Raw genomic sequence first — 27,930 nt, 5'->3', positions numbered from 1 at the left:
AGACTTCATAATATATGCATCATAATAATCTCCCATGAATTACAGATGAAAAAATATCCAACACTTGGTAAGGTATTCATTCAACATGTTACCATAAATAAGAATGTTATGGGGATTTAAAAGGTAGGGTTTTCAAATTTGCATTTGCACAATTTAACATTAAGGACTTAATCTGTTCAGTAAAGATATATGTGTAGGTAATATTTTACCACTTCTACTTCATGACACTGCTTTGACACTATTAGAACTTCGTAATAATGAGATTCATCTGAATATAATAAGCATTTCATATTGGGGGAATAAAAGAAGCGGTTGATAATAATTAGATGTAAGCGAGTTAATGAAGCGAGCTTGCCTACTTCAATTCTTTAAGTACTATTAACTTTCAGTCTAGACATGTATTAAAGAGGGTTAACTTGTTATGAGCTTCTAGGCATATTAGTACAGAGAAAACAATGCATTAATTACAGGGTCAAGATTTATTCCTTCAGATTGTAGGATTGTGAAATACGCATTTGTAAACTGAGATCATCTTTTCAAGTAATTCTGAAATTTTATGTTCAGATGAGTATTAAACATAACTCAGATCACGACTGCTATTTGATAGTTATTATTGGTAGGACAAATTGCATCTTGCATTGGTTGCTGACAAACACATGATGTCACAACTAAACGAGTCCATGTGAGGGTACAAAAAATTTCAAACACCTACGACATGTAACATTGAAGGCTAAGACAATAGTTTTACCATAAATATCACACTGAAAAATATTATTTCTATTTGAGACAAAAAACTAGTTACATTTTGTAGGCCAGAAATATCAATTTTTCAATAACTTGAAGTAGGATGATTTGTTAATGCCAAAAATATATAGATATTTTCAGATCACAGTGATGGATTTCTTGCAGTTATAACTACATAAACCATGGTTTATTTTTGGTTTTGTTGCTCACTATGGAATTCAATACATCTTACAACATACGAGGCATATTTTTAAAGTAAGTTTCATTGTTTTGCAATTAGGCTGTTGTAGCGCTGCACTCGCCGTTTCGCACACACATCTATGGGCTTGCCACAGACGGCAGTATGCAACCGTTCACCCGAGTAGACAGTTGTTCAGGTGTGGTTACAATGCCTCAGACGATTGAAAGTCCTGCGGAGTGTGAACTACGTGCTGTCATTCGTTTTCTAAGTGCAAGAGACATGAAAGCGGCCGAAATCCATTGCAGACGTGTATGGAGATAACGCTATGAGCGATAGCATGGTAAGAAGATGGATGTGGGCATTCAAAGATGGCCGTACAAACGTGCACGACGAGGGATGGAGTGGGCGACCGTCAGTCATTAATGATGACCTGGTGCAACAAGTTGATGAAAAAGTGCACGAAAACAGACGCTTTAAGATTTCATCTTTATCTACGGAGTTTCCGGAAGTGTCATGCAGTGTTCTGTATGAAATTGTGACAGTATGCTTAAATTACCTGAAGTTGTGCTCACGGTGGGTACCAAAAATGCTGTCTGAGTTACACAGCACTGGTTATCACATCAGGCGACCAATTTCTATGAAGATGGCATTCAGAAGCTGGTCGTACGTTACGATAAGTGCCTTAATATAGGTGGCAATTATGTTGAAAAGTAGATGTAAGCCCAGGCTTCCATGTAACAATAAAATTATTACAACGTGTGTCCTTGTGTTTATGTAATATCAAAACGGAACTTACATTAAAAATATGCCTCGTATATATGTGTTCAGCAATTATCATTATTTCAGTTATCACCAGAAATCTACACATTTTTAAGTACAAGACCTAACATTTATATCCAAAGAAAGATAATGGCTGGCATTTGACAGTCTTTAGGTATCACCTGCAGTGTGTAATTGCAGTAGTACAATAAATATGAACTCTGGATTCCACTATATTAAATATTCATTATAAAGTTTTATACAAAATATCTAGACTGTATTAAATATATTAGACTATGAAATTTACACATACACACAGTATAACGAAAATACACAACAAAACTTCAGGAATTGATTTCTCATATATAAGTAAGGAAAAATGTTATATCAACACGGGGCCAAAAATGTGTAATTTCTGATTAATTCCAGCTAATACATGTATACGAGTATGCTATCATACTTGCAAGCCTTCTTACTAAGAAATTATGCATTTCTCGACCCACGTTGATTAAAACCCTTTCTTCTTTACACACGCGGAATCCATTTTTGAAGTTTACCCCATATTTTCATCCCCTGCCCACAAACTCCCTTCCTTTCATTTATATATATATATATATATATATATATATATATATATATATATGGAATGGGCCAATATTAAATTTTTGCCAATACTGATGTAAAATTTACTGTGATATTCTACTGATCTGATATACAATTACAAATGTTCTATGATTCATTCACATTAATTAATGTACGTGACCAGGTGATTGCAATATGTTTAGTCTTAGAAAAATGCATATTTAAACAATTAATCTTATGCTAATAAAAACATAACAAATTAGCAGAATTTTACATTCAGTTAATAGCTATTTATAGCAATTTCAGATTGGTAATATTATTCGCAATACAGTATTCACAAAAAACTGATACACCTATATTGGCCAATACGACAGACTACTGATTGATCTAGTCCATTTCTTATATCTATATACAGGGTGATTCAAAAGTCGCGCGACATAGGACAATTCCGTTATTTGTGCAGATACCGAAAAAACGATAGAGGACAAAATTGTTGGACATATGACCGTGATGTTGCATTTGTATTATTTTCATTGTGTGCAGGAAACAAGAACAAAATTGTTGGAAAATACGTTTTAAATCATGACCGTAATGTTGAATTTTTCTTTCTTTTTTCCAGTAATCAACAACAATGTCCCAGTACACAATTCAGGAAAGGGTGGAAATGGTTCTTATCCATGTTGCAGGGATGAGTCTACGGGAAGCTGCGGAGGAATATCACAGACGGCATCCAGATCAACCACCGCCACATCATGCAACCATTAGTCGTTTACTCGAGCGGTTCAAAGCAACAGGCAGTATACATGACAAACGACGGTCTGGGCGGCCACGTACAGCAACAGATCATGCAACCTCAGCTAGCGTACTAGCTAAGCTGACAGTCAGTCCAACAGGGTCAACATTCATATCGTGTGCATTTTGTCCAGGAACTGCATGGAGATGACACAGATAGACGGGTGTAGTTCTGTGAGTGGTTTACTGAAAGACGAACGCAGCAGCCACACCTTGAAGCTGATATTCTCTTCAGCGATGAGGCCTGTTTCCATCTGAACGGAACAGTGAATAGACATAACGCTGTGTACTGGGCAACTGAGAACCCATACATTGCTGTAGATGCTCATCATCAGACTGGCCCAAGGTTAAATGTGTGGCGTGGCATACACGGGGATGTTCTCATCGGTCCCGTATTTCTTAACAACAAGCTCACTGCTGAACTGTACAGAGAGCATCTCGAGATGACACTCCTGCCCTATTTGGATAATCTGCCCCTAGCAAAACGAAGAGGGTTTTTCTTTCAGCAAGATGGAGCACCACTGTATTTCGGACTAACAACTCGCGAATTGCTGAATGAAGTTTTACCTGGGCGTTGGATAGGTCGCAGGGGTCCCGTGGAATGGCCACCTAGGTCGCCAGATTTGTAACCAGTTGACTTTTTCCTCTGGGGCCATCTCAAATCTGTCGTGTACAGAAACAGGCCCCGAACACTGCAGGAACTTCAGGAAAACATCAGAGGAGCCTGTGCAGCAAGAGTAACACCTACGGTGTTACGTAATGTGCGCAAGAGTTCTGTGAACCGTATTCAGATGTGCCGTCAACAGGATGGCAATCAATTTGAACAATTCCTCCGGTAGTGTCCCAGCGGTGCAGCTGCTGGACATGTCAGTTCAGGTCGTTCCTTTGTATCAGTTTGCCACTCCGTGCGGTTGCTATTACTATTGCGATTGCGATTGTCAATTTTGTTGTTCGGTCGTAAATGGAGTACGGTTATGACATTGATTTGTTTGTGTTTCTTTCCGTTTGCCATTTTGACAGTCATTTTGTTTTGTTTTGTTTGTGATTTCAAGCAGACTAATAAATGGTCCATCTGCTGTCGCAACAATTACGCTCATGATTTCCAACAATGTATTTCCTACACATATGCCCTCTATCGTTTTTTCGGTATCTGCACAAATAACGGAGTTGTCCTATGTCGCGCGACTTTTGAATCACCCTGTATATAGTGAATGAAGGAAGGAGGGGCTGAAGGGCTAAATAGCAAAGATGGAAATAGGAAACACTCCCCAGACAATGGAAAATTTTAAAATTTTTGTGGCTGTGAGCCACATCTTCAAACAGAAAAAAAAAATATGACTGAAATGGAAGTGAGTGTTCAATCTGCAGCTGTCAAGTCCACATTGAATATGCCCTGGACAAATTTCAAGGTGAAGATTTCGTTAAATTTGAGTTCAAGGGTAGTTGATTGTTGACACGTCGAGACACCAGACATGTGTGTAAAACATGCAGAATGTTGAAATGGTCGAGTTGGTGAGGACGAGTGAGGAATACAATCGGAAAGCAGCAATTATTGAAAATCTTCGCGCTGTGACTGAAATCATAAGGTTCTTCTGGTACCTAAGATCGACTGTGTATGACATCGCACACAAGTATGTGACATAGGAGAAGTCCGATTAGGGTTCTGATAACTCGGCGAGAAAACTTAATTCAAAAGAGAAGATGACAAGGACCCCAGTATTTGTCCAAAGAGCCCAAGAGCTCATTTTGGAAGACCCAGGAATGTCCCTTAGGAACTTGTGACCATGACCATCTTGGGGGTGAGTGAGGGCACCATGCGTTGGATTGTTGAAGAAGACGCGAGATACATATCCCATGTGATCAACTTCAGATGCTGTCTGAAGTTGCCAAGACAAAGAGAGTTGGCTCCCTGTCGAAGGAACTCTGGCCTCCACATAGTCCAGATTTAAACCCTCTGGACCATTATGTCCAGCGTTATTGATAGGGTTATTAACATGTCCAGGCACCACAACGTGGCATCTCTACAAGCTGCTATTAAGGCAGAATTCATGGATTTGGATAGAGAGCACTTAAAGATGCCTTGCTCATGCTTCAGGCAGAGATTTGAGGAAGTGATCGAAGCGAAAGGGGGTTACTGAATAACAGGACTCAGGAAGGATCCCTTCATGACAAATAAAAGCTTGCTTTCTCCTGCCTCCCTATTCTCTGTCTCTCTCTCTATTCATAAGTGTAAGTTCTTGACGAAGAAACACTTGCTATGATACACTGTTTCATTTGTCCAGATTTTGCTGATGCACCCTGTATAGTTGGTACAGAAAAACTTGGTTCTCTCGTCAGGCTTGTCAAAACTGTGAGTGGTAGGCTGCAGTGTGTGTGTGGTGGGGAGGGGAAGGGGAGGGGGGGTTGCAATGCGAGGGGAAAAAAGGGTTGGTGCGAGAGAACCCCAAGTTTTTCTGTACCAACTATATCTTCAATCTGGGACTGGCAAATCTGAAGGTCAAACTCTCAGTTCATGATGCAGCTCAAATTGTAAAAAATTAAAATTTTTCTAATGTCTGGTGAGTGTTTCCTATATCATTTACACCACATACACATACACACATACCCATATTTACATATATAAATAATACATTTACATAACTTTTATATACTATCTTAGGAATTATCAGGTACTTGGATTCAATATTCTCTCTTATCTCCTATGCTCAAATTAATCTCCAAAATATAAAATGTTGTTCGGAGCTACAGACATATCTGGTCAATCCAGAGGTAGAGCCATTTCCCTTTGGAAACTCCTCTTGATGCTGACTTCTGGGAACAGCACTCTCCACTGAGACACTTGGCTGTCTGGTACTTGGTCACAGAAGCTCAAATCTAGAAGCTTCAGCTGCTTACAATCCCTGAGAAATCTGGAAAAAAAGTCTCATTAAATCATTTAATGTGGCAAAAATATGTTGTCATGCTCTTGTACACTGGATAAGGCACATAAAAATATGACAATGATTTGATTTTTGTTGTTTATCATCGCTTTTCTGCCACCTTTGGCTAATTACGATGATGAGGATGAGTGATGAGCGATGACATGATGAAGTGAGACTCACAAAGAACATCCATGCCCAAGTCAGATTCAAACTTGAGACCCCTGGCATCGTAGCATCCTGTGCTAACAACTCTGCAAAGGAGGTCGGCATGAAAATGATAGATAACAAAGAAATAACTCAAGATATGTTTACTTGTATGTCACAAATGTGTTGATAGCAATAAACATGTTCTTGCAAGCCTTAGCTTTGATGGATTTGGTGATATACAGTCATGGAAAAAAAAAAACTTCCCATAGAGCCTTAATAGCAGTAGTCGTATGGGAGAAGTATTTTTTTCCATTACTGTATATGGGAAAAATTGACTAAATCACAAACTATTCTAACTTATTCATGCATCATGTTTTGGCACACAGGTGTATATTATGTAGGAACTGAGATGAAAAATGTAGGTTTAATCAAGATCCAACTCAGGTTTCTGGAATTCATGGCATTCCTCTACCAATTGTAATATAATTAAGCCTTGTTTCCATATTAAAAACACTAACTTACAGGAAGGGAGGATGCACTATTTTAAGTATAGCCAGCAAGAAGAAGGAAGAAAAGAGAGAGGAAGAAGACGAAGGGGTTATCTACGAGGTGAAGTGCAGAGGATGTGAAAGTGTATATATAGGGGAAACGAAGAAGAGACTTAAAGACAGGTTAAAGCAACACATGGATGATGTGAGATTGAAGAGAGACAGGAATGCCATATTCAAACACACTAGAGAAACAGGACATGAAGTTGAATGGGATTCGGCTAGGCGAATAGGAAAAGAGAAGAGAGAACTAGTGAGAAAATGGAAGGAGGCCAAAGAAATAGAAAAGAAAGGAGAAGACATCATGAATTGGAATGGAGGACTCAAGATAAACAAGGAATGGAAGAGTGTGTTAGAAAAAGTTGAAAGGATGAAGAAAAGGAATGAAGAAAAAAGAAGTATGAACAAGGAAGAAAGAAGAGAAAAGAAGAAGACCAGAGGAGGAGGTATTCATCCATAACCAAAAAGGCAGGAGGGGTGGGGGAGTGGTAAGCAGGTGGTTCTAGACTCCTGATAATTTTGACCTGTCAATCACCTGTCAGTAGTATATATACATATTCCTAGATAAGGACTGTCAACTTGATTTGTTGTGTGGCTAGTGACCCTGCTATGTGTATGTAATCTTTCTGTGTGTAGTATATTTCTTCATTTTAGTTTAGTTCTTCGTCTGAGGAAGACCCTGATAGAGGGTTGAAACGTTACCTGTTAAGTGTTTTTATCTTAATAAACTGCCTTGGTCAGCAACTTAGTGTTTTTACTCTACCAACTGAGCTACCGAGTCAGCTCTGGGTTTTTACTTTGGTGGGAATTGTCAATGTCAGTGTTTCAAAGGCAACAAACACATTCTGTTGTGCTATCCTTGACTAAGACTAGGACTGAGCCAAAAGTGATACTGGTAAGTATTGGTTGAAGTTTAACAACTGATACTTTTATGGAGTCTGGAAGCCTCATGGAGTGAGGTGGTATTTACTATGTACACCCAAGGTTGGACTGGCAACTGAGATTATAGAGCACATGCATCCTTGGATTTTGGGTTCAAATATCATTGAGATAATCAAATGAAAGTCTGAGCTCCCCCACAATTTCCAGAATTGTGTTTCCTTGATTGCAGAAAGATTGGGATGCTGTAGTTATTAATAAACAATCTTAAAGACATACCGTTTCTTTAGTAATGAACAGTAACTCAAAAATTCTTTTTTCTTTACAGGTAAGCTTGAAAACACTTGTTGGCAAGATGTCAATTCAAGATGGCGACCAAGTACGAAATGGAGCATTGTGTGTTCATTGTGGAAAAATATTTGGAGAGTAAATCGCCAATCTTTGTGCAAAGGAAGTTCCAAAAAAAGGTTTCCTGGACAGAGAATTACAACAAAACAATATCTGCTCTTGTGAAAAGCAGAAGTGTGAATGATCAGCAGAAGGGAAACTCGAGAGCTCCGAGAACTATGGTGAAAATGTCATGCCAACAATCCAGCAGAACATGGATATATGCATGATCTGATTCCAGCAGGACTACACACACACCCACCAACTTCTAAGAGCAACGTTTCCAGGGAAAACAGAAGGCCACCAGGGGCCCCTTGAGCTTACTCCACACTTCATTAAGGAAGAAATTGCCAGAAGGCAGGCACAGTGTGTCCCAGAACTGAAGGTTCCAATACCAGACATCGTGAACAACATACCAGTCGATATTCTCACAGCAGCTGCACTAAATGCCACTGTGCAAATTGGCAAGTGTGTGGAAAATGGAAGTACACACTTGAAGCACATAATTTACTCACGCTGTTCAGCAGATTGGGACTACAGTGAACTAAACAAACATTTTTGAGTTATTGTTCATTATTAAACAAATGATACGCCTTTAAGAGAATTTATTAAACATTCATAACATCCCAAAAGTGTTTACCTAATTCTGCCCCACACTGCATGTCCCATAGCAATGAGAAGTTGAAGTATACCTAGAACACAGAAATGTGGAAACTGTAGGGAGTCTAGATATTGCCTTGGCAGATCAGTGGCAGAGCACTCGTGTGGATTCCTGGTTGAGTCATAATTTTCACATAATTGTTCAGCAAGTTACAATATATCCTCCATGTGCCATAAGTTATTTCATGCTGCTGGTTCAGTTCAATAAAAATTATATATTAACACAAACCTTAGGCAAATATCAGATGTAAGACTTCTGGCTCCCAGCAAATCCACCTGCTGTAAATCAGGACAGCACTCTATAAAGCTTTCTATGTCACGGTCAGCAATTCCTCTGAGTGCTGCTAAAAACAGTTTCTTCAGTCTTGGGCAATTTCTTGCTAATATCTGCAAGCTGTCTCCTGGGACTCCAACACCTAGACTAAGGATGAAAAAAAGCTGTCGATTACTTGGAAGGGTCAACAGAAATTTATTTATTTACCAGGAGATCAAAGCCATTTGCCCTTTCAGTCTATTCTCCGCAGTCACTGTACAACCTGAACAACTTTTAGAGCATGCACATTGCGTACATCAAGGCAAACAACTTTTTCTTAAAGATAGGCTGGACCTTTGACCTATACCAGTGAAGCCAGTTTTGAAATTTTCTATCCTTTCTAAAACAGCTATAACATTCCGAATTATGAAGAATTACATTTGCTTTTCAATCCCTTCTAGTGCATTCATGTGAATTTTCCTGTGGTTTACTATCGCTGTTGTAGTACTATGTAGTTCCAAAACTATTGCAAATATCTGTACAACACTAAAAGCACATCATACAAAGATGTTTTTCAAAAGGGGAGACAATTTCAAAATTAGTAATTAAGCCTTAATATTGCTTTGCTTGCTAGGCTCTTGTTTAAATGCTGTAAGTCAGGGGTCTTTAACCCATGGCCCGCGGGCCCGTGCCATTTTAAAAATTAAGTACTTAACATAAAGTACCGCTTGGGACTGGTAGATGGCAGCATCTTACAGTTTTCAATACCGCAGTATAGCTTTGTGGCCTACAAGCGTCATTGAAATGGTTAATGTGGCCCACACTGTCTGACGAGTTCAAGATCCCTGCTGTAAGCCCTTCAAAAATGGTGGTTTTATCCCATATGTGCCACTGACATTTTGTTTTGTTTATCGGAAAATTAAGTTCAAGTGATAGTAGACTACTGACTCACTATCATGCAAGCAGAGATGTCGTCAGAATGTAAACTCTGATGTTCTAATTTTCCCTCAAGTTATGAATTTATCACCACTCATACATACAGGATGTACCAATAAAATGTATACACACTTTTACAGCCACAACTCACTGAATTGTCATTCTTTATATTGCAACTGATTTCATGTAATGGCTGAACTGAGTCTAAATTCTAAAGAATTAATTTTTTTTTCTAAAGTGATACTGAAAGTGCAAGAAGATAAGTGAAGTGAAACAACAGAAGGAAGTTTCACAGAGATACATTAACGTCAACTGGCATTACTCAAATTAATGGTAAGTTTGAAGAAGCTGGAACTATTTAACAACAACCTTTGTCTTCTCATTCCAGAAGACAAAGGTTGTCTGTGACATACACGACAGGAAATTAAGCTGCGGGAAACTTAAGAAAAGTTCACGAGACAGGAATTCGAGCATTCACTGAATTTTGAAGCATGTTGAACGAAGCAGTGTGGTAGAATGAGTACCCACGAAAGTTTAGAGGATGGCATGAGATGGAGTATCGTTGGGTGATTAGAAGCTCCTTCCCATCAAGTTCAGGTTGCATGTGAGTTCAATGTAACACCTAGTGTCATCTGCAATTTGTGGAAAGAGTTTCAGGAGAGCAGATCCATATTCCGATGGCCTGCGCAAGGACATCCAAAAGCCACAACGGCCAATAAGGATTGGTATTTGGCACTGTCTGCCAGGCACCAGAGGACGGGAACAGCCACACTGCTTGCTCGTGGGCTCTGTGCTGCCACTGGGACCTCCATTTCCATGGTTACTGTTTCCCCGAAGGCTCCATGAGCCCAGGCTGTATGCCAGACAGACGAGCTGCTGTTTGCATCCCATTCACCCCTGCCTGCAGGAGAGTGCATCTGGCATGGTGAGGAGAACATCAGCCGTGGATCCAACATCAGTGGGCCCATGTCCTCTTCACTGATGAGTAGAGATTCAGCCTTGACATTGATTGATTCGCGATGGACTTTGATCTGGAGAGAACCTGGGACCCGATACCATGCCATCATCAGGGAAATGAATCACTATGGTGGCGGAGGTATCATGTTGGATGGATGCAGACCTCTCCATGTGTTTGACATAGGCACCCTGATTGCACAGAGGTATCGAGAGGAGAACTTACAGCCCTATGTGCAACTTTTCAGGAGTACATTTGGCCCTCGGTTTATTTTCATGGACGACAATACCCGTCCACATAGAACTCTCTTGGTCGGCGATTTTCTGGAAAGTGAGGATATTCGGCGGATGGATTAGCCAGCCCGATCTCCAAACCTGAACCCAATTTAACATATCTGGGATGCACTTGGGAGGGCCATTGCAGGTCGCCGAGTGCCTCCAAGGACCATCCATGAGCTTCGAACTGCTTTGGAGCAGGAGTGGGTGCAGCTGCCACAGGCACTTCTCAAGAGTCAGTATGCTGACTTGCTGTGCCACCTGTGTGTCTGTTCGAGGTGACCAAATCCCTATTAGCCTCACTTTCGGTGCCATCTTGCAACGGCAGTGTTGGACATTCCTGCTCTCATAGGCAATACTCACGGTCATATGTGTGTGTGTGTGTACGTTCACTGTTGTATGGTGTGTATTGCTGTAGGCTATTACTCTGTATCCATACCAAATTGCATTACATTCTGTCCATTAGTTTTGGAGAAATTCGAAAACATGTGTTTATTCTCTTAATTTTGTTGAGACACAGGTTAAGTGAGAAGGTAGCACTGAATAGGTGTGATGAATAGAAGGTGTGACAATTTAACCTGGAATTTGTCCTGTTAAAGCAAAATGTCCTTACCCTCGCACTAGCAGCTGCTGTTACCTTCGAAATAGTCTCCTTGTGAAGCTGTGCACTTTGTGAGATGAAGGTGTCACAGCCAGAACAATCTTAAAAATAGTTTCCAAGAAAACTTTGCAGAAACATTGTCATATTGGGTTGTATGTCACGAATATCAGCAAATTCTTGTCCATCCAGGGCGTGTTTTTAATATGGAAAAAAATATGTAGGGACTTCATTTTTGTAGCGCATTTCTTAGCCAGAAACTCTTTAGAAACATACCATGTAAAGGAGCATTGTCAAAATGGAGAATCCACTTGTCAGGCTTGAATTTGGAGACTTTTCCCCTGAACACATTCTGATTCACAGTTTGTCCTTGTGCAGTGAATTCATAGTAAACTATCCCCTTGTGTCTTGTGATCACATGTTTTCACTGTATGCTCTGGTGTTTTGCTTCTGGGTTATATTGAATACACCATGTATTACCATCACAGGTAATGACCCTATCCAACATCTCTGCACTGTGTAAAAGATCAGATGAAAGTGGTCATCTGTCAAGATTTGAGGCACAATCTTCGCGGAATTTTTCTACACCAATATTAAACAACGGTGGTTGGGAACAAACAACTCATTTGGTCTGTGGCTCATATAAATCCAAGCTGCTGGGGTACATGAGTTTTGCTCGGTCCACCTGGTCACCAAACAAATGTCCCGAGCTGCTTCATACACCTCCACAAAGAAACCTTCCACCAATCCCCCTATACCTGACACCCAACATCACCCCCACTTCAACAAAATCAGACACACTCTACGTTCCCTCCTTCCCATTCTACACAGTGATCCTGACACCAGAAATATCTTCTCCGACAATCCCAGAGTTTCAAACTCCCCCCAAACCTCCAAAACATCCTGGTCCACCACAACCCACCAACTCAGAATCAACTCCCCCACCCACAAATGCAACCACCCAACGTGCAAAACCTGCCCATATTTGTCAGGTCCCACACCCTCCAGATCCACACTACCACTGGCAAATTCACACTCTATCCCAAAGGAACCCGCTACAGCTCTAACCTCATTTATATCCTCATCTGCAATATCTGTGGGAACTTCTACCTGGGCAAAACATCAACAGCCCTCAACCTCTGCATGAACAACCACCACTCCTCCACCCAAAACCTGGACTTTGCGTTACCGTTCACACCAACCACTATAATATTCCTTTCAGTGGCTGCTTCCGGGTAGCGATCATCCTGGATCAGGAATTTGGAGGCATGTGGATTGGCCACAGAGGTTCCTCATCATGGGCCGCAAGGTGGCTGGCTCCGGAGACTTTTGGCTGTGGGGATATGTCAAAACAGGTGTACGTGGAAAAGCCAAGAGATCTGGATAACATCAAAGCAAAGATATCTGCAGTTATCGTGGGCATTTCGAATGAGCAGCCCTGGAAAGCCATTCTGGGTTTCAAGACGAGATTGGAGGAATGCATCGATGTGAATGGTGCTCAGTTGGAGGTGTGGCGATGAGAACGACAGACATGCAGTGTTGCCAGGTAAAACTTTAAAGACTGTTGCGCAGTACAAACTTTATTTCACTGAAATATCTCTGTTAATTACAAAGTTATAATGAATTTAAATGTGGAAAGGACTTTAGGAAAACCTGGTACTTTTTAAGTTATCCCTACAATAATCCAATATGAAAAGCAGTATAGACTAAAAAAGAATACAAAAAGAAAAGAAATGCAAGTGGCAACTTACCACCAACCAAAATCCACTTCTTCCAGCTTTGAACAACAGGCAAGGAACCTCACTCCAATAGGTGTAAGACTATATGTCTTCCAGAGATCAACTGACACTAGTTCTTTATTGGATGCTGCTAATGTCTGAGTTACTTCATCCATGTTTGATATATGAACACACGAACCTAGAAAGTTAACAAACATCAACTTCACATCTAATATTATAAACCTCACATTCCTTGTTACAACAGATATTATTTGATGAATTCTTGTTTCCACCATCAGATCCAACGGTGTTGAAAAAAGACACCAGTTCTATGAAATACATATTCTGTTTAATCAGATGGATTATTGTATATTTGTGACAAAACATTGATCTCCTCCATGCATGTAATAATAATAAAATAATAATAATACAATTTGATTGATTGATTGATTTGGATTATTTTGCTTTGCTTTTCCGACACTTTTGTCTAATTGCGAAGATGAGGATGAAAAATGATACGATAATATTGATGAAGGGACACTCGCAAAGAATACCCATGCCCAGGCTAGGATTCGAACCTGGGATCCCTGACATCATAGCATTCTGTGATAACCACTCCATGGAGGTCGGCAATAATACATTTTATTAAGAATAATATGAATGTGTATATTATTAACATAATCATTATTACATGCAAGAGTAAAATATGTAGAAATGTTACAGGTTACATTCATTACCTATCGTATATCTAGTTCAGATCATTAAAATTTATGCAAGGGTCATTCAAGGTTGACCAATACTTTTATTTCTAGGAAAAAAGCACCAAACTATGTGAGATTTTTTTAAGGAATCTCCCTGAGTATCCAGGCACGTTTGCCTCGTAGTGTAACAAGCTGGGATAATTTTATCTACTTTCCAGTATGAAATATACCATACCTAAGTTGATATGCTTCAAATGAGGTGAGGCACTGAGAATGTGTTTCAAAGGCTCTAGTTCAATAGCAGTCCTATACAAATCCAGCCGTTGAAGACCATTTAATTCAGATAAACCGTAGAATCCATCTCCTTCAATTGACTGGCAGTTTTGCAGTTCTAGCTCTACAAAAGAAATTCATAATCAGGAAAGAATTTTTACAATTTTTAATTGATCAGGAAAACTACAAAAGAGATAGATTTATTATAGGTGTCCATGTCAACAACCTGCAATTCACAAACTACGAAAGCACAAAATATACAACCTAAGTATTTGTAATATGCAGGGTGGTACACAAAATGTCATACCATTTCCTTCATACATAACCCTCATATTCTTGACAAGAATGATACAGAATTATTTACTATAGTTTGTGAATTGTTTCTGAATGGTAACATCATCAGAGAGACTGTTAATTTGCAGGCACTTTGAATCAAACCACTCGTGCATCTAAAGGATTTGAATTGTTGTTTCAAGCCCACTTTATGCTCAGAAAGGTTAACTGGGACTGGACCTACAACTTAAAGTGGGATCTGAACCACTGTGTGCTTCCACTATCAAACCATTGAACACAGGCCCCTTTAATTACAAGGTGATGATGTTACCACTATGCCATCAGCAAGGCTCTTACACCTTAAGGGCTTTCACAGGTAAGAAGGTTAGTGATGTGAGCTCCCTTTTTGTTCAGCATGTAACATTTCAATCAGATTTTTTGAACACATTCTCAACTGTCTGTTTTCAGGGGGTCTATCATGAACCAAAGTTAGCATGAAAATATCACCAACTCCTGCCACAGTCTTTGTTCCTGCAGAAAAACATTTCAAGAATAAACCAACTGTGGTCTGCGATCTCACAAATTGGTGTGTGCGCCTTCTCCTCCACCCAATTCTAACTTGTGATGTCACCTAATGTAATCTCCATGAAGTATAGTTTGATATTGAGTTTTTTATGTACAAAAAGGCTAATTGGGACTGGACCAACAGTTTAAAGGGATCCAAATCACTATGTGCTCCACTGGGTATCGAACCCAGGACCCATATTACAAGGCACAAGAAGTATAGCATTTGCTCAATCAGTTGCAACACCAACAGTCCAGTAGTAGAGTTCTAATTAAATATGTGACAATGGTGACATTTGTGCACCATCCTGTATATACATGATCTTAATTAGTCAATCTGTCTGGACAAGCCCAAAATGAATACATTATTATACGTGCTATTGAAACTGTTATTAACACATTCGGGTCTGGCCTCATAATACAGCACTTTTACCTCTGGCCTGCGGTTTTTGGTTGTTTTTAAAAAAATCATAGAAAAAATATTTTTAATTTCTTTTTATTTACCACACATTTCTTAAATCTACAAAACATCCTCTATTCAATGAACAAAAATTTGTTAAATTTTCTTTTCATTTTCAGACATTTTTGAATATTTTTTCAGCAATGTTTTGTGAAAAAAGAAAAAGTACAACACTGTAACAAATGTTGATATAGAGATATTTTAAGTTCGTAATCTGGAAATTTCAATAATTAACAATGCAAAAACTACATTAACTATCAATACATCTTTTGAATCTTGCATAAGAATACTTCTTATGTGCACATAACAAAAAATAATTACATATTACAGGTAATTAGCTTTTGTATGAAAAAGTTCGAAACATTCAGGAATGCAGAGAGCAACGTCACAGCTGGGGCAGTAAAACGTTGTGTCTTTTCTTGCCCACTTGCCAATTTCTTTTTTGTGCCTGTCTCCACAAACTTTACATGACCTACAGGGCCTTGACTTTTTCTCTGTAGGGGGGATTTTCCTTGGAAAATGGCGGCCTGTTAGCCTATCTGCTGTAGTTGACATTGATGTTTGACCTTGAATATCTTCACCCGCTTTGATGAGTAGCGTGTCCCCTATATGGATGATGAACTCTTCCAGAGGCATATTATGATTTTCCCTGTTTACTTTCTTATAAATTACATACGCATTCGCCACTGACCTAATGAACACATGGAATGCAGAATTTCCGCTAGCTATGCGGTCTGGATCTAACGATGCTATTCTAAACAATGCAACGTACATCAACTCGACAACAAACAGTCACAGGTGCGAGATAAAAATAGGACATGAGTCACCTAGCGGTTGGAATTTCAACCAAGAGGCTTGAAGGAACACGCACATGAGACGAACTACGAACATAGCCCGTAGTTCAATCGGCAAAGCGATTGCATACAGCAGGATGGGCTATGCCCGTCTTTCGTCCACATTGACTTTAAGTGCACTGCGGGCTATGCCCGTCGTGAGACCCCAATGCGTTAACATTCAACTTTCTTCATATTCCTTTCACTACTCTATCAACAGAGAGAACTGTTTCATATTTCTAAAATATAAAAACCAATTTGTAACTCGCTTTCTTATGATTCTATGGAAATGGATCATGCTAGCAGATAGGATGAACCCCCCCCCCTCGAGATTATCCCTTTTGTTTAATTCATGCATTGCCGCTTATCGTCATAGGCGTAACTTGGCATGGGAAAGGGGGCTGGGGCAAAATCTGCCTTTATTAAAATGTAGACATATGTTTTGGAATGTTAAACCTTTTATATATATTTAGAAACCTGAGGTTCATGTTGGATCTCACGTTACGCTGCTGCTTATCCTTACATTAAAGACTTGTTAAGTTTTATTTGGAGATATTTATATCCTGAGGGGCATCCTTTTCTGTTCGCAGTGTACTAAAGATTTTGTCGTTATCCGACAGGAAAAAAATGCTTGTACTGTAGTAACCATGAATGTGATGTATGGCCATAAGCATACAGGATAAAAAAATTCTATATTTAATGGCCGAAGTTGAAATGAAACGTCAAGGAACAAATAGTTATCAAGGAAAGTTGTTTGCATTGACGTCCTCTGCAAGCTGTGAAAGTTTGTCTGTGGCCCACAACGTCACCATGTTATTTAGCATCTGTTTTCTGCCACTTTCGGCTAATCATGACGATGAGGATGAATGACAAGATGAAATTGATGAAGTGACACTCGCAAAGAACACACACGATCAAGCTGAGATTCGAACCAGGGAGCCCTGGTGTTGTAGCACGCTGTACTAACCACTCCGCTATGGAGGTCGGTGACTCTGTATAAGTGTATTTCCATATAATTACTACATAAATGTCTGTGTGTGTGTTACAGAGTCTTCACACACTGTATTGTAAAATGTGAACATTCCATATGGTTTAGGAAAGTATCGTGGCAGGAAATTAATTTAGAAAACAAGTAGAATACATTAAATGCAAAAATCATATAGTTTTCCTTTCATAGTTACAATCTCTCGCCTTTTGTGTATCAAAGTCTTCAGTCACCTTATCGAAGTCAAATTTTGACAAGTGGCGACTGTGGTAAATGTTTTTAAAAAGACATGTTGGTTCTCAAATCAAGGCAGGAGTCTTCTGAAAGGGTGGGGGGTCAGTGGGAGGAATGTGGGGGTGACACTAACACCTCATGTTAAGAAAATTATCATAAAGCATTCCACAGTAGGATAATTTGCACCTCCACCCACTGCATTTTATGTTGATCCATGTAAACATCCCCCAACTTCCCCCAAACTGGTGTTTCCAGAAATCTCAGGGGACGACGACAAGTGCCCCCTTGGCCCTTTCGTCACTTGCTACTTTTATCGGCGATGTTAGATGATTAATTTTTTTAAGTAAACTGGAAATGAAATATTTTGATGGAAGCAGCATGCACTACTGCTTCAAACGATAATGATTTATTTGACTTGAAACTTGTTGGCCCACTGGCAAATATCTGGCAAAATCTGTGAACGTCCCTTCTCTAGGAGGGGCTTTTAGGAATAAAAATGTTGTTTTTCACACAAAAGGGAATATCGACCCAGGACAAGTTTCCGTCATGGTCACAATCCTCTTCTTTTCATCTTTTCTCAATTTAGCTAGAACGTAAAACCAAAATGTGGGAGTCCAAACATGTGTACCATAAAATTTGGGGTCTCAGCTTCACAAAGAATCACATTATAGTTTCTGTACTCTCTCGGACATTGGTTTATGGCAGGAAATCAGTCGAAGGTTGTGGTCACAAACAAGATATTCAACTGCAGTCCGTCGGAAGTAGGAGGCTTCCACCTTGCAGCCCATGTTGGAAAATTATGTTTCCTTTTTTCTACACTATGTAAACTTAAATAGATTTCTATTGCTAATACAGATTTCCTTTCTTTTCTTTCTTCTATTATAAAGTGATCACGTTTGCACAAGAAATGAATGCGAATAAAAGATTCAATAATCTATTACAAATATTTCGGAAGCATGAAGCCCTGTGCGGTGGCATATGTCGCACACCCCTAACGGCGACCCTGGTTTGGATAATATAAAAAACCCTGCTTCGATTATTACCTTGATGAAAAAAGATAAGTATAGATTTAATCTAAAACAAATCCATGTAAAAATAGTGCTTCATTAGATACTTCAAGGATAATTAAATACACATGTCAAGTAATTTGCTTCAATAATCTGATTAATACCTAGCATGGAGCATACAATACCAATGGTTCATAAGTCCAAAGTAGAGACCAGATTCTTGTCATATTTTCATTCAATGACATTTTGTCACACAAAAACCATATCAACATATATCAATAGATAATGATATTAATTTTCTCTTTCGCGTACATCAATGGATTCTACTTATTTGTAGTGACCTTAGACAAAACCATATATTTTAAGGTTTTTCTAATTAAAGTTATGTCCTCCTGCAACACACGAGTACAAAAGTTTAAATACCACATTTTACCTCGAATCGCACAGTTGGGTCTAGATGATAAACAGATATCGCACAGTTGGGTCTAGATGATAAACAGATATCGCACAGTTGGGTCTAGATGATAAACAGATATCGCACAGTTGGGTCTAGGTGATAAACAGATATCGCACAGTTGGGTCTAGATGATAAACAGATATCGCACAGTTGGGTCTAGATGATAAACAGATATCGCACAGTTGGGTCTAGATGATAAACAGATATCGCACAGTTGGGTCTAGGTGATAAACAGATATCGCACAGTTGGGTCTAGATGATAAACAGATATCGCACAGTTGGGTCTAGGTGATAAACAGATATCGCACAGTTGGGTCTAGATGATAAACAGATATCGCACAGTTGGGTCTAGATGATAAACAGATATCGCACAGTTGGGTCTAGGTGATAAACAGATATCGCACAGTTGGGTCTAGATGATAAACAGATATCGCACAGTTGGGTCTAGATGATAAACAGATATCGCACAGTTGGGTCTAGATGATAAACAGATATCGCACAGTTGGGTCTAGGTGATAAACAGATATCGCACAGTTGGGTCTAGATGATAAACAGATATCGCACAGTTGGGTCTAGGTGATAAACAGATATCGCACAGTTGGGTCTAGATGATAAACAGATATCGCACAGTTGGGTCTAGGTGATAAACAGATATCACACAGTTGGGTCTAGATGATAAACAGATATCGCACAGTTGGGTCTAGGTGATAAACAGATATCGCACAGTTGGGTCTAGATGATAAACAGATATCGCACAGTTGGGTCTAGGTGATAAACAGATATCACACAGTTGGGTCTAGATGATAAACAGATATCGCACAGTTGGGTCTAGGTGATAAACAGATATCGCACAGTTGGGTCTAGATGATAAACAGATATCGCATAGTTGGGTCTAGGTGATAAACAGATATCGCACAGTTGGGTCTAGATGATAAACAGATATCGCACAGTTGGGTCTAGATGATAAACAGATATCGCACAGTTGGGTCTAGATGATAAACAGATATCGCACAGTTGGGTCTAGGTGATAAACAGATATCGCACAGTTGGGTCTAGATGATAAACAGATATGTTTATCACCTAGACCAAAAAGGAAAAAAAAAGTGTAAGTTTAAAGTTAGTGGGGGAAAAAAAGGAACCAATACGTAGCTAGTCGCCATTTAGTCTGTCAAAAAATATAAATGTCAAGCTGCATAATAATATTTCACTTTCATGAAGTAATAAGTTAGCATGTGTGGATTTTATGCTAAAGATATATTAAGTCTTTTTGATACATCCAACAAGGTCTATGTAATACGAACTTCTTAAATGAAATAGTAATGCAGTTACATACGTATTTCTAAAGATACAAGTAGCATTGGAGTATGATTCATTTGCGTTTCTAGTTAGTCAGGGTCTGACAAAAAAATACACATTAATATTATGAATAGAATGCAAAATAGTTTTGGCAAAACAATATGAATTATACGTATATTATTGCAGGACTGGACAATTTTTTGTCCACTTTCAAAAATAAATAAATAACTGTTGCCACACTTCGTTGCGTTCACATCATATTGGAAATACATGGGAAAAGTAATCGCCTAGAAGGTCCTGACACTATAAAGCTTGGTCACACACCATTGTCTACTCAATAGCTTTAACATTGAATTTTAGTGAACCATAGATGGCAGTGGGAAACTCCTGAAGCCTCCTCGATGAACTACTGATCAAGACAAACTCCTACTTCTTTTTCAATTATTATTGTGCGAGCACAGACCTAACACTTCACACATCTTTGATAAATGGCAAAACTTAAGACAATGTCTTATTTGTGTAGTTATGTTTCAATTAATTTTTGGGAGCCTTCACGGAAAGGATGAGCATTGCACTGAAAAAGTCCATGATCTCAAAAAATTGGGTTGAGAGCTCGTAAAGCTCTTCGCCTATGTACGGATAGGATGAGTCAATTTATAGTACGTTCCTGTGTTTTCTTATATGCAAATGATAAATATTTGTATAGATCCAACAACCCATCTGAAACCCTGGCACGGGAGCAGTGGCGCTAGTGTTGCTAGTTAAAGTTACAGGGTAGCCTGTAGTTCGCATATTTTCCGAGGTCTCAGAAAGCTTGGTGGATCTATACTCGAGTTCTTATATTTTTATTACGTTTTGTAAAAAAAATTCAATTCTTTTATAGTTTTTCTTCAAGTTCGGTAGAAATTTTCGATTACATTGTTGACGATTCAAATTTTACTGTGAAGAAATTTGAATTCAAGGAATATATTTTAGCATGGATATATCGTGCCATCTGCTGCAAGTTTCTATTTTTTTTTATATATATTTTTTTTTTATCAACAATGCACTTCACTATAATAAGTACATATACAGGCTATTATCATATGCACTTCAGCTGTTTCGTCTTCCCTTGGGTAGTATTGAGAAGTCCTTAATGGTGAAATTTACGCTGTGAAGATGTTTTAATTGAACCTTTGTGGATTGATCTGGGTTGGATGAATTCGAAAACTAAAATAAACAAACCTACTGTCAACGGAAGAGGATGCACCAGAACAGTTGGTTCTCTGACAGAAGGCTGTACGGTGCAAGCAGCCTTATGTCCCTCTCCAACTCAAAAGAAAAGAGGCGCCCACAGACGATAGAGACTTTGACGCAGTTGTGGGGCTCTCACTAACCTCTACCTGCACCCATGCAACAATCTCTGTAGACAGAAAAAAAAAGTGCTCCCCTGTGCTTAGCACCATGCCATGAAGGTGTATAGGGGTTGTGGAGGTAACGCCCCACACTTTCTTGATCCGGTCATGAGTGCGGCTGATGTGATCAGCATCACGCCCCTGACTGCCTTTACCCTCCAGGGTTTCCCCCAAGTACCCATGTTATTCAACGCTGGGGCCGCTTCCAACCTTAGAAAAGTTCCCAGATTTGAACCAGCCGGGGATCGAACCCGGGACCTTGAGCATGATAGATGCGTTACCGACTGAGCCACCGTGGCTCAGGAAGAGAGAAACTGCCTCTAGTACTTCGGAAATGTTGAAAAGTGAGTATAAAAGGATCATCTCTCAAGGATAGTAAGAAATTGGAGAAGTATGCTTTCAACATTTATATGATCTATTAGAAAGAGTACCAGTGGGGTTAGCAGGTTGGGTCCCGTTAGCAAGTGTCTCCCTGTGTACGATGTTCAGCAAAATGCATTAGGCACACTTTAGACAAAAGCATTTTCCTTAGCACTTTTCTTAACATTACGCCACGCCCAAAATGCTACCGTGTAAAGAGAAAATTATTATGGCATGGCAATTTCACGGCATTTCTCAAGGATAGAACCGGCTTTATTTCCGTACCATAACCAATCAGCAGCAACCTCTAGGTCATGAGTGCAGATGTAATGGAGGCCAAGTGAGATGTAAACAATGTACCACTTCACATTAATAAAACACAAATATTCCGAGAGGAATAATGTTTCCTATAAAATTTTAGGTACAAATCAATGGCGCTGCTTAAATACATGCTTTATAGCACTTACTGTACACGTATGGAAGAGTATTTTAGTTGTTTCAATCGTAAACAACACCATAGATGGCGTAACTCAATGTGCCTTTCATGCTGTATATACTATACATTGTAATCGCAAAAGCTAACCGAAATTTTACATGAAATGCTTCAGTGTAAAGTACTATCTGCTGTAAGATTTTTGGAAGCAGACGTTTGCTGATCTGGCCTTTTCTCTGCCAGCAGGGTTAAGATTCCTTTGAAAAGCAGAATTATCCTCCTTTCAAAGCGGTGCCCATGGACTGGCATCATCTGTGGCATGGAAGAAGTCAAGCCGCAGATGAGACGAGTTATTCATAGACAGTTAGTGCTGTGAAAGCACACCAGCCATGTGCAAAAGGTTTCATAGTTGACATTCTTCTACATGTTATCATATGAATTTGACATTAAGTACCTTGTCTTGGGCCACGTTTCCTTTCCACGGCCAAAAATGACTGCAATGATGTTGAGTTGACAATGGTTGGTTTCATTAATGCTGATCACTTGTGTCCCTGGGTTAACTGTGGTTGACAGGTGAAAGGGTGAAGCATAAATTTCATTCCTCATTTCTCCAGTTCACACTCTCCCAAATTCCAACTGATCCACCTCTCTCCTCCATTGTCTTCCCTTGTGATTAGGCCATTTCCAAATAGCACTGCTTTTGCAATTCTTTGTTCGCTTCCTTCCTTGGAGCATAGATAATAAAATCCCTACTTCTTCAGCTTATAGTGCAACTCTGCTTCTATTTCCACGAGTTTAACCATGAAAAGTGCTGGCAAACGGAACAGTATTGTAGTGGTTGGAAGGAGTACAACATTTATAAAAGAAAAAAATCACGCAGAATTTATGCATAATTCCCGGAATTCAAGTAAATCCCGGTGAGTAGTCACCCTACAAAAAAGTTCTTTCAACACCAACACATACTATACCTTGTAAAGATTTGCATACTTCAGCAATCTCCTGAAGGCAGTCGTTGTTGATGAACTTACAGCAATTAAGTCTCAAACTAGTCAAGAACTTCCCACAGCAATGAATAAATCTAAAATGAGAACAAGAAAGGAAACACTATACGTGAAAAATATATAAGAATGTATAGTACTGCTTATATAACAAGATAGATTCTTTGAATATAAAAGAACCTGAAAAAATATTTAGAACATAGCATAGAAAGTCAGCCATCATCTAGATGGCAGCATAATATACAGCATATCAACAAACTTAGAAAATAACCTGAACATCAAGATATGCATTGAGCTCACAAAAAGCTCAAGTGTAATTAGTGACGATGAATTTGCTGCCAGACCATCTACATTAGAAGGCAGGTAGACCATAGATTGAATTTGAAATTTTGGGCTATCTTGCACCCATCACATTATACGGGGTCTAGCTCTAAACCTAAAATATAACATAACTGTAAATAGAACTAACAGAACTAAAATATTCTTACTTGGGTTCAAAGTTGTGGCTGTAAAGGGGCACTCAGTACACATAAGGACAAACCCTGGACAACACACATACAGCCCTACAGAGGATTATACAGGCTGCAGGTCAAGATGCCAGAGCCTCGTTAGTCTGCAAACTGTATTCCAGGGTGTACTATGTGGAAGTGATGTTGAAATTTGGGTGTACTATGTGGAAGGCATGTAGACCATTGTCAAGGCAGGAAAATGCAGCGCTGTATATAGCATAGCATAGACAGCCTGCATAACTTCAAAGCATCATTGCTTGAAGAGCAAAAGTATCAGACTCCTGTCTTGAAAGCCAGAAAATAGTGTTGATGGGACTCGATGTGCTGACTTGGCAGACCCCACAGGCCTGTTTCACCAGTGTTGGTTTTTTTTTTTTTTTTAAATTAAGAAAAACTGATAAAAGCATCCATGATCACTGTATTTGCCTAGAGTATATATATTATTAAAATATCTACTTTTGCTTAAATCCTGGAATTGAAATTAACCAACAGTGGCACAAATACAATGTAAAATAACTAAAAAATCAAATTCTTGGACTAAACTATTTATTAAGCATTGTGAGATCCAAACACATAATAGATAATACCTTAATATTGCTAGGGTGAGGGGAACAAAATGTTTGCTCAACTTACTCAATAAATGCTGATGAGTCAATCTTTCCATAGTTACCACACCATGAGAGATCTAGTTTTTGCACATAGCAACACCGACTCTGAAGAACATTTAGGCCCTTATTTGATAACCTGTGCCAGTATGGCTGAAACATTAAGTTTTTATAGTAAGTTTTCATCATAAAACATTTCTTAAATTGCTATTACATTCAGTTATACATTTATGTACCATGATATTCATATAATAATGGCAGTGTAAAAATATCATGATGACACAGCAATGAAATTTAGTAACCAAAAGTTTAATAATACACTTCCTGAATTTGCTTTTAAAAAAAGTTGATGACTATACTGTTAAGAAAATGTTCGTACAAGTCTACTGCTATTGGTACAGATCAACTACAATGCTCAAGTTATCGCTCCCTTTCACTTTGCCTATTATCACATATATTATTAACTTTTCCCTCAAGAAATCCATATTTCCCAGGCAGCAATGGAAAGAAGCTTTGATAACAACAATCCCTAAGACAACTTGAGCAACTAATATAAACAAGCTTCGACCTATTAGTATTCTACCCGTGTGTTCAAAAGTCCTAAAAAAAAAAAGCTTCATTGCCCAAAACAATATTCTTCCACTGTCACAGTCAGGATTTCAGCCAGCACGACGCACTACAATGGCTTTGCTGAAAGTCACAATTAATTTGGACCTGTCTAAATCATTTGATACGGTACGACATAAATGACTGATTAGTAAATTAAAATATTTCAATTTTTCACAATCTACCCTTAACTGGTATTTTTCATATCTAAGTAACCGAAGTCAATGTGTAAAACTGTCTCCTACTTTATTATCTAATATTTTATATATATTTCATCTGGTGTGCCACAAGGATCTATACTACGTCCCTTATTGTTTACGATTTATATTGCAGCCCTACCCTCAGTTGTCAAATACTGTAATGTACATTCGTATGCTGATGACACCCTGACCCAACTAAAAAATTCCATTCAACAGAAATTGCCATAAGCACTGAATACATAGGTAATGATTTGGGTGCGATAAAAACATGGTGTAATGGCCTTAAAATTAATGCTAATAAGAAGACCTCGGATTTTAGGTTTTTAACCTTTTTTTTTTTTGCAGGTAAATAAGAAATAACAAGTTATATCAGCGTTTCATTAAAAAACACAACTGACAAAGTTTTATAGTGCTTAAAATAACCTATTTTAGGTTTATGTGCCTAAATTAAATCTTTTTTTAGGTTTTACAGGATTTTTATGTCTTACAGAGGTATTTACTCGGTTTGGTGATGAAACAATTCAATGACTGACATGTTTGAAACATGTTTTCTGTCACTTTCCATCCCTCCAAGTCCATGATGTTTTTCAAAGCTCTAAAAAAAAAAAAAAAAAAAAATGTTTGACACCACTGTTACCTGCACACAGTGGCGATTAGAGGGGGCAGTTTCCCCATACCCTTAACACATTGGGGTCTCACGACGGGCATAGCCTGCAGTGCAATCAATGTGGATGAACGACGGGCCATCGTCCTGCAGTATACAATCGCTTTGCCGATTGAACGACAGGCTATGCTCGTTCCTCGTCTCATGTGCATGTTCATTCAAGCCCCTCTGTTGAAATTCCGACCCCTAGGGGACTCATGTGCTATTTTTATCTTGCACCTGCGACTGTTTGTTGTCAGGTTGATGTACTGTGCATTGTTTAGAATGGCGTCGTTAGATCCAGACTGCATAGCGGAAATCCTGCACAAGGATTCCGCCTCAGAGTTTGAAGTTAGCGACAATTTTGATGATGCAGATGAATTTCAAGATTTGGAAGGTAGGTTATATTCGTAATAATTATTGTGTTACAAACTCCAGTATTTTATGAATGAAGTGAGAAGGGGTAATTTTTTTGGGTCTATTCTTCTTGCTTCTTGCTTGATTCTCCTACATGCACTGATGTATTTTTAGTTTTTCCATTTATTATTTTGTACAGTGTATGTCAAATGAAAATTTATTTTATTTATATAGTTTATTTTGTGACGTTCACAAGTCAACCATTTGCACGATCACATTTAGTTCATAAATATTTGAAATAAAACGCGAAGGTGAAGATACAACTTCTATAGGTCTATATATTAGTGAAATAACTAAGCAATATGCAGTTCACTATTACCTATATTTCCATTTTTGTCAGACACACTACCACATAATGACTATTGATTCTCGTTGCTATAGCAACGTTAGAATTCCAAATATCTCGTTTATACAGCGTATAGTGCAATGAATAACATAAAACATAATTAACGTTGTACAAAGTAATAATTATACATGTTTTTAAACGTTAATATAAAGTGATTTTTATAATATGAAATTAATAATTTCAATAAACATATAATTATATTGTGCGGATTCACAGGACCGTCACAACTTATTTATTTGTTTAATTTTTACAGATGACACAGAACCAACTGATACATCGTCTGGCCCTGTCCTGCAGACACTTTTTCATACAAAAGATAATTACCTGTAATTTGTAATTATTTTTTGTTATGTGCACATAAGAAGTATTCTTATGCAAGATTCAAAAGATGTATTGATAGTTTATGTAGTTAATTATTGAAATTTCCAGATTACGAACCTAAAATATCTCTATATTAACATTTGTTACAATGTTGTATTTTTTTTTAAAAAAAAAACATTGCTGAAAAAATATTCAAAAATGTCTGAAAATGAAAAGAAAATTTAACAAATTTTTGCTCATTGAAAAGAGGAAGTTTTGTAGATTTAAGAAATATGTGGTAAATAAAAACATTAAAAATATTTTTCTATGATTTTTTGAAAAACAACCAAAAACCGCAGACCAGAGGTAAAAATGCTGTATTATGAGGCCAGACCCGAATATGTTAATGCTAAGCCTTGTCTACTAAGAGAAAGTAAACTGTCCTTGCAACCCCCTCCCCCTTCCCAGTTTTAAAACCCAATCGCCTCTACTGTCTGCACAGTCCCAAGTGCAAACTTCTGATTCCTGTGGTCTTGCTCACTTTTGCATCAGTTCAGTCCTTTTGTGCATTCATGCCTTGTGAAGTAATGTTTCAGCATTCAAATTTGCACCACTGACTATGTTCCTGTTCAAAGATAATTTTCAGCATGTAAAATGATCCTCGCAGACAAAAGGCGGAGTTTGAATGTGGATAAGATGAA

The 27,930-nt window shown here is 38.5% G+C and overlaps 1 protein-coding gene across 1 annotated transcript in view; it reads right to left on the bottom strand.

The window, feature by feature from the left end:
• Nucleotides 1–3,407: 3,407 nt before the first annotated feature.
• The window catches only part of LOC145986372 (F-box/LRR-repeat protein 4-like), a 67,457-nt gene continuing 42,934 nt past the window's right edge, over nucleotides 3,408–27,930 (bottom strand). Inside the window, exons 6-11 of the mRNA XM_083120290.1 lie at nucleotides 24,746–24,870; nucleotides 23,574–23,683; nucleotides 14,272–14,433; nucleotides 13,369–13,534; nucleotides 8,830–9,021; nucleotides 3,408–5,967 (exon numbers count right to left, since the gene is read on the bottom strand). Coding sequence (XP_082976416.1) covers nucleotides 5,817–5,967; nucleotides 8,830–9,021; nucleotides 13,369–13,534; nucleotides 14,272–14,433; nucleotides 23,574–23,683; nucleotides 24,746–24,870 — 906 coding nt within the window. The 3' untranslated portion in view covers nucleotides 3,408–5,816. The remainder of the gene's footprint in view (nucleotides 5,968–8,829; nucleotides 9,022–13,368; nucleotides 13,535–14,271; nucleotides 14,434–23,573; nucleotides 23,684–24,745; nucleotides 24,871–27,930) is intronic.

Source organism: Lepisma saccharinum, chromosome 4, assembly GCF_977018435.1.
Source record: "Lepisma saccharinum chromosome 4, izLepSacc3.1, whole genome shotgun sequence".
Lineage (NCBI taxonomy): Eukaryota > Metazoa > Arthropoda > Insecta > Zygentoma > Lepismatidae > Lepisma > Lepisma saccharinum.
This window is presented reverse-complemented; position numbering and strand designations above follow the sequence as displayed.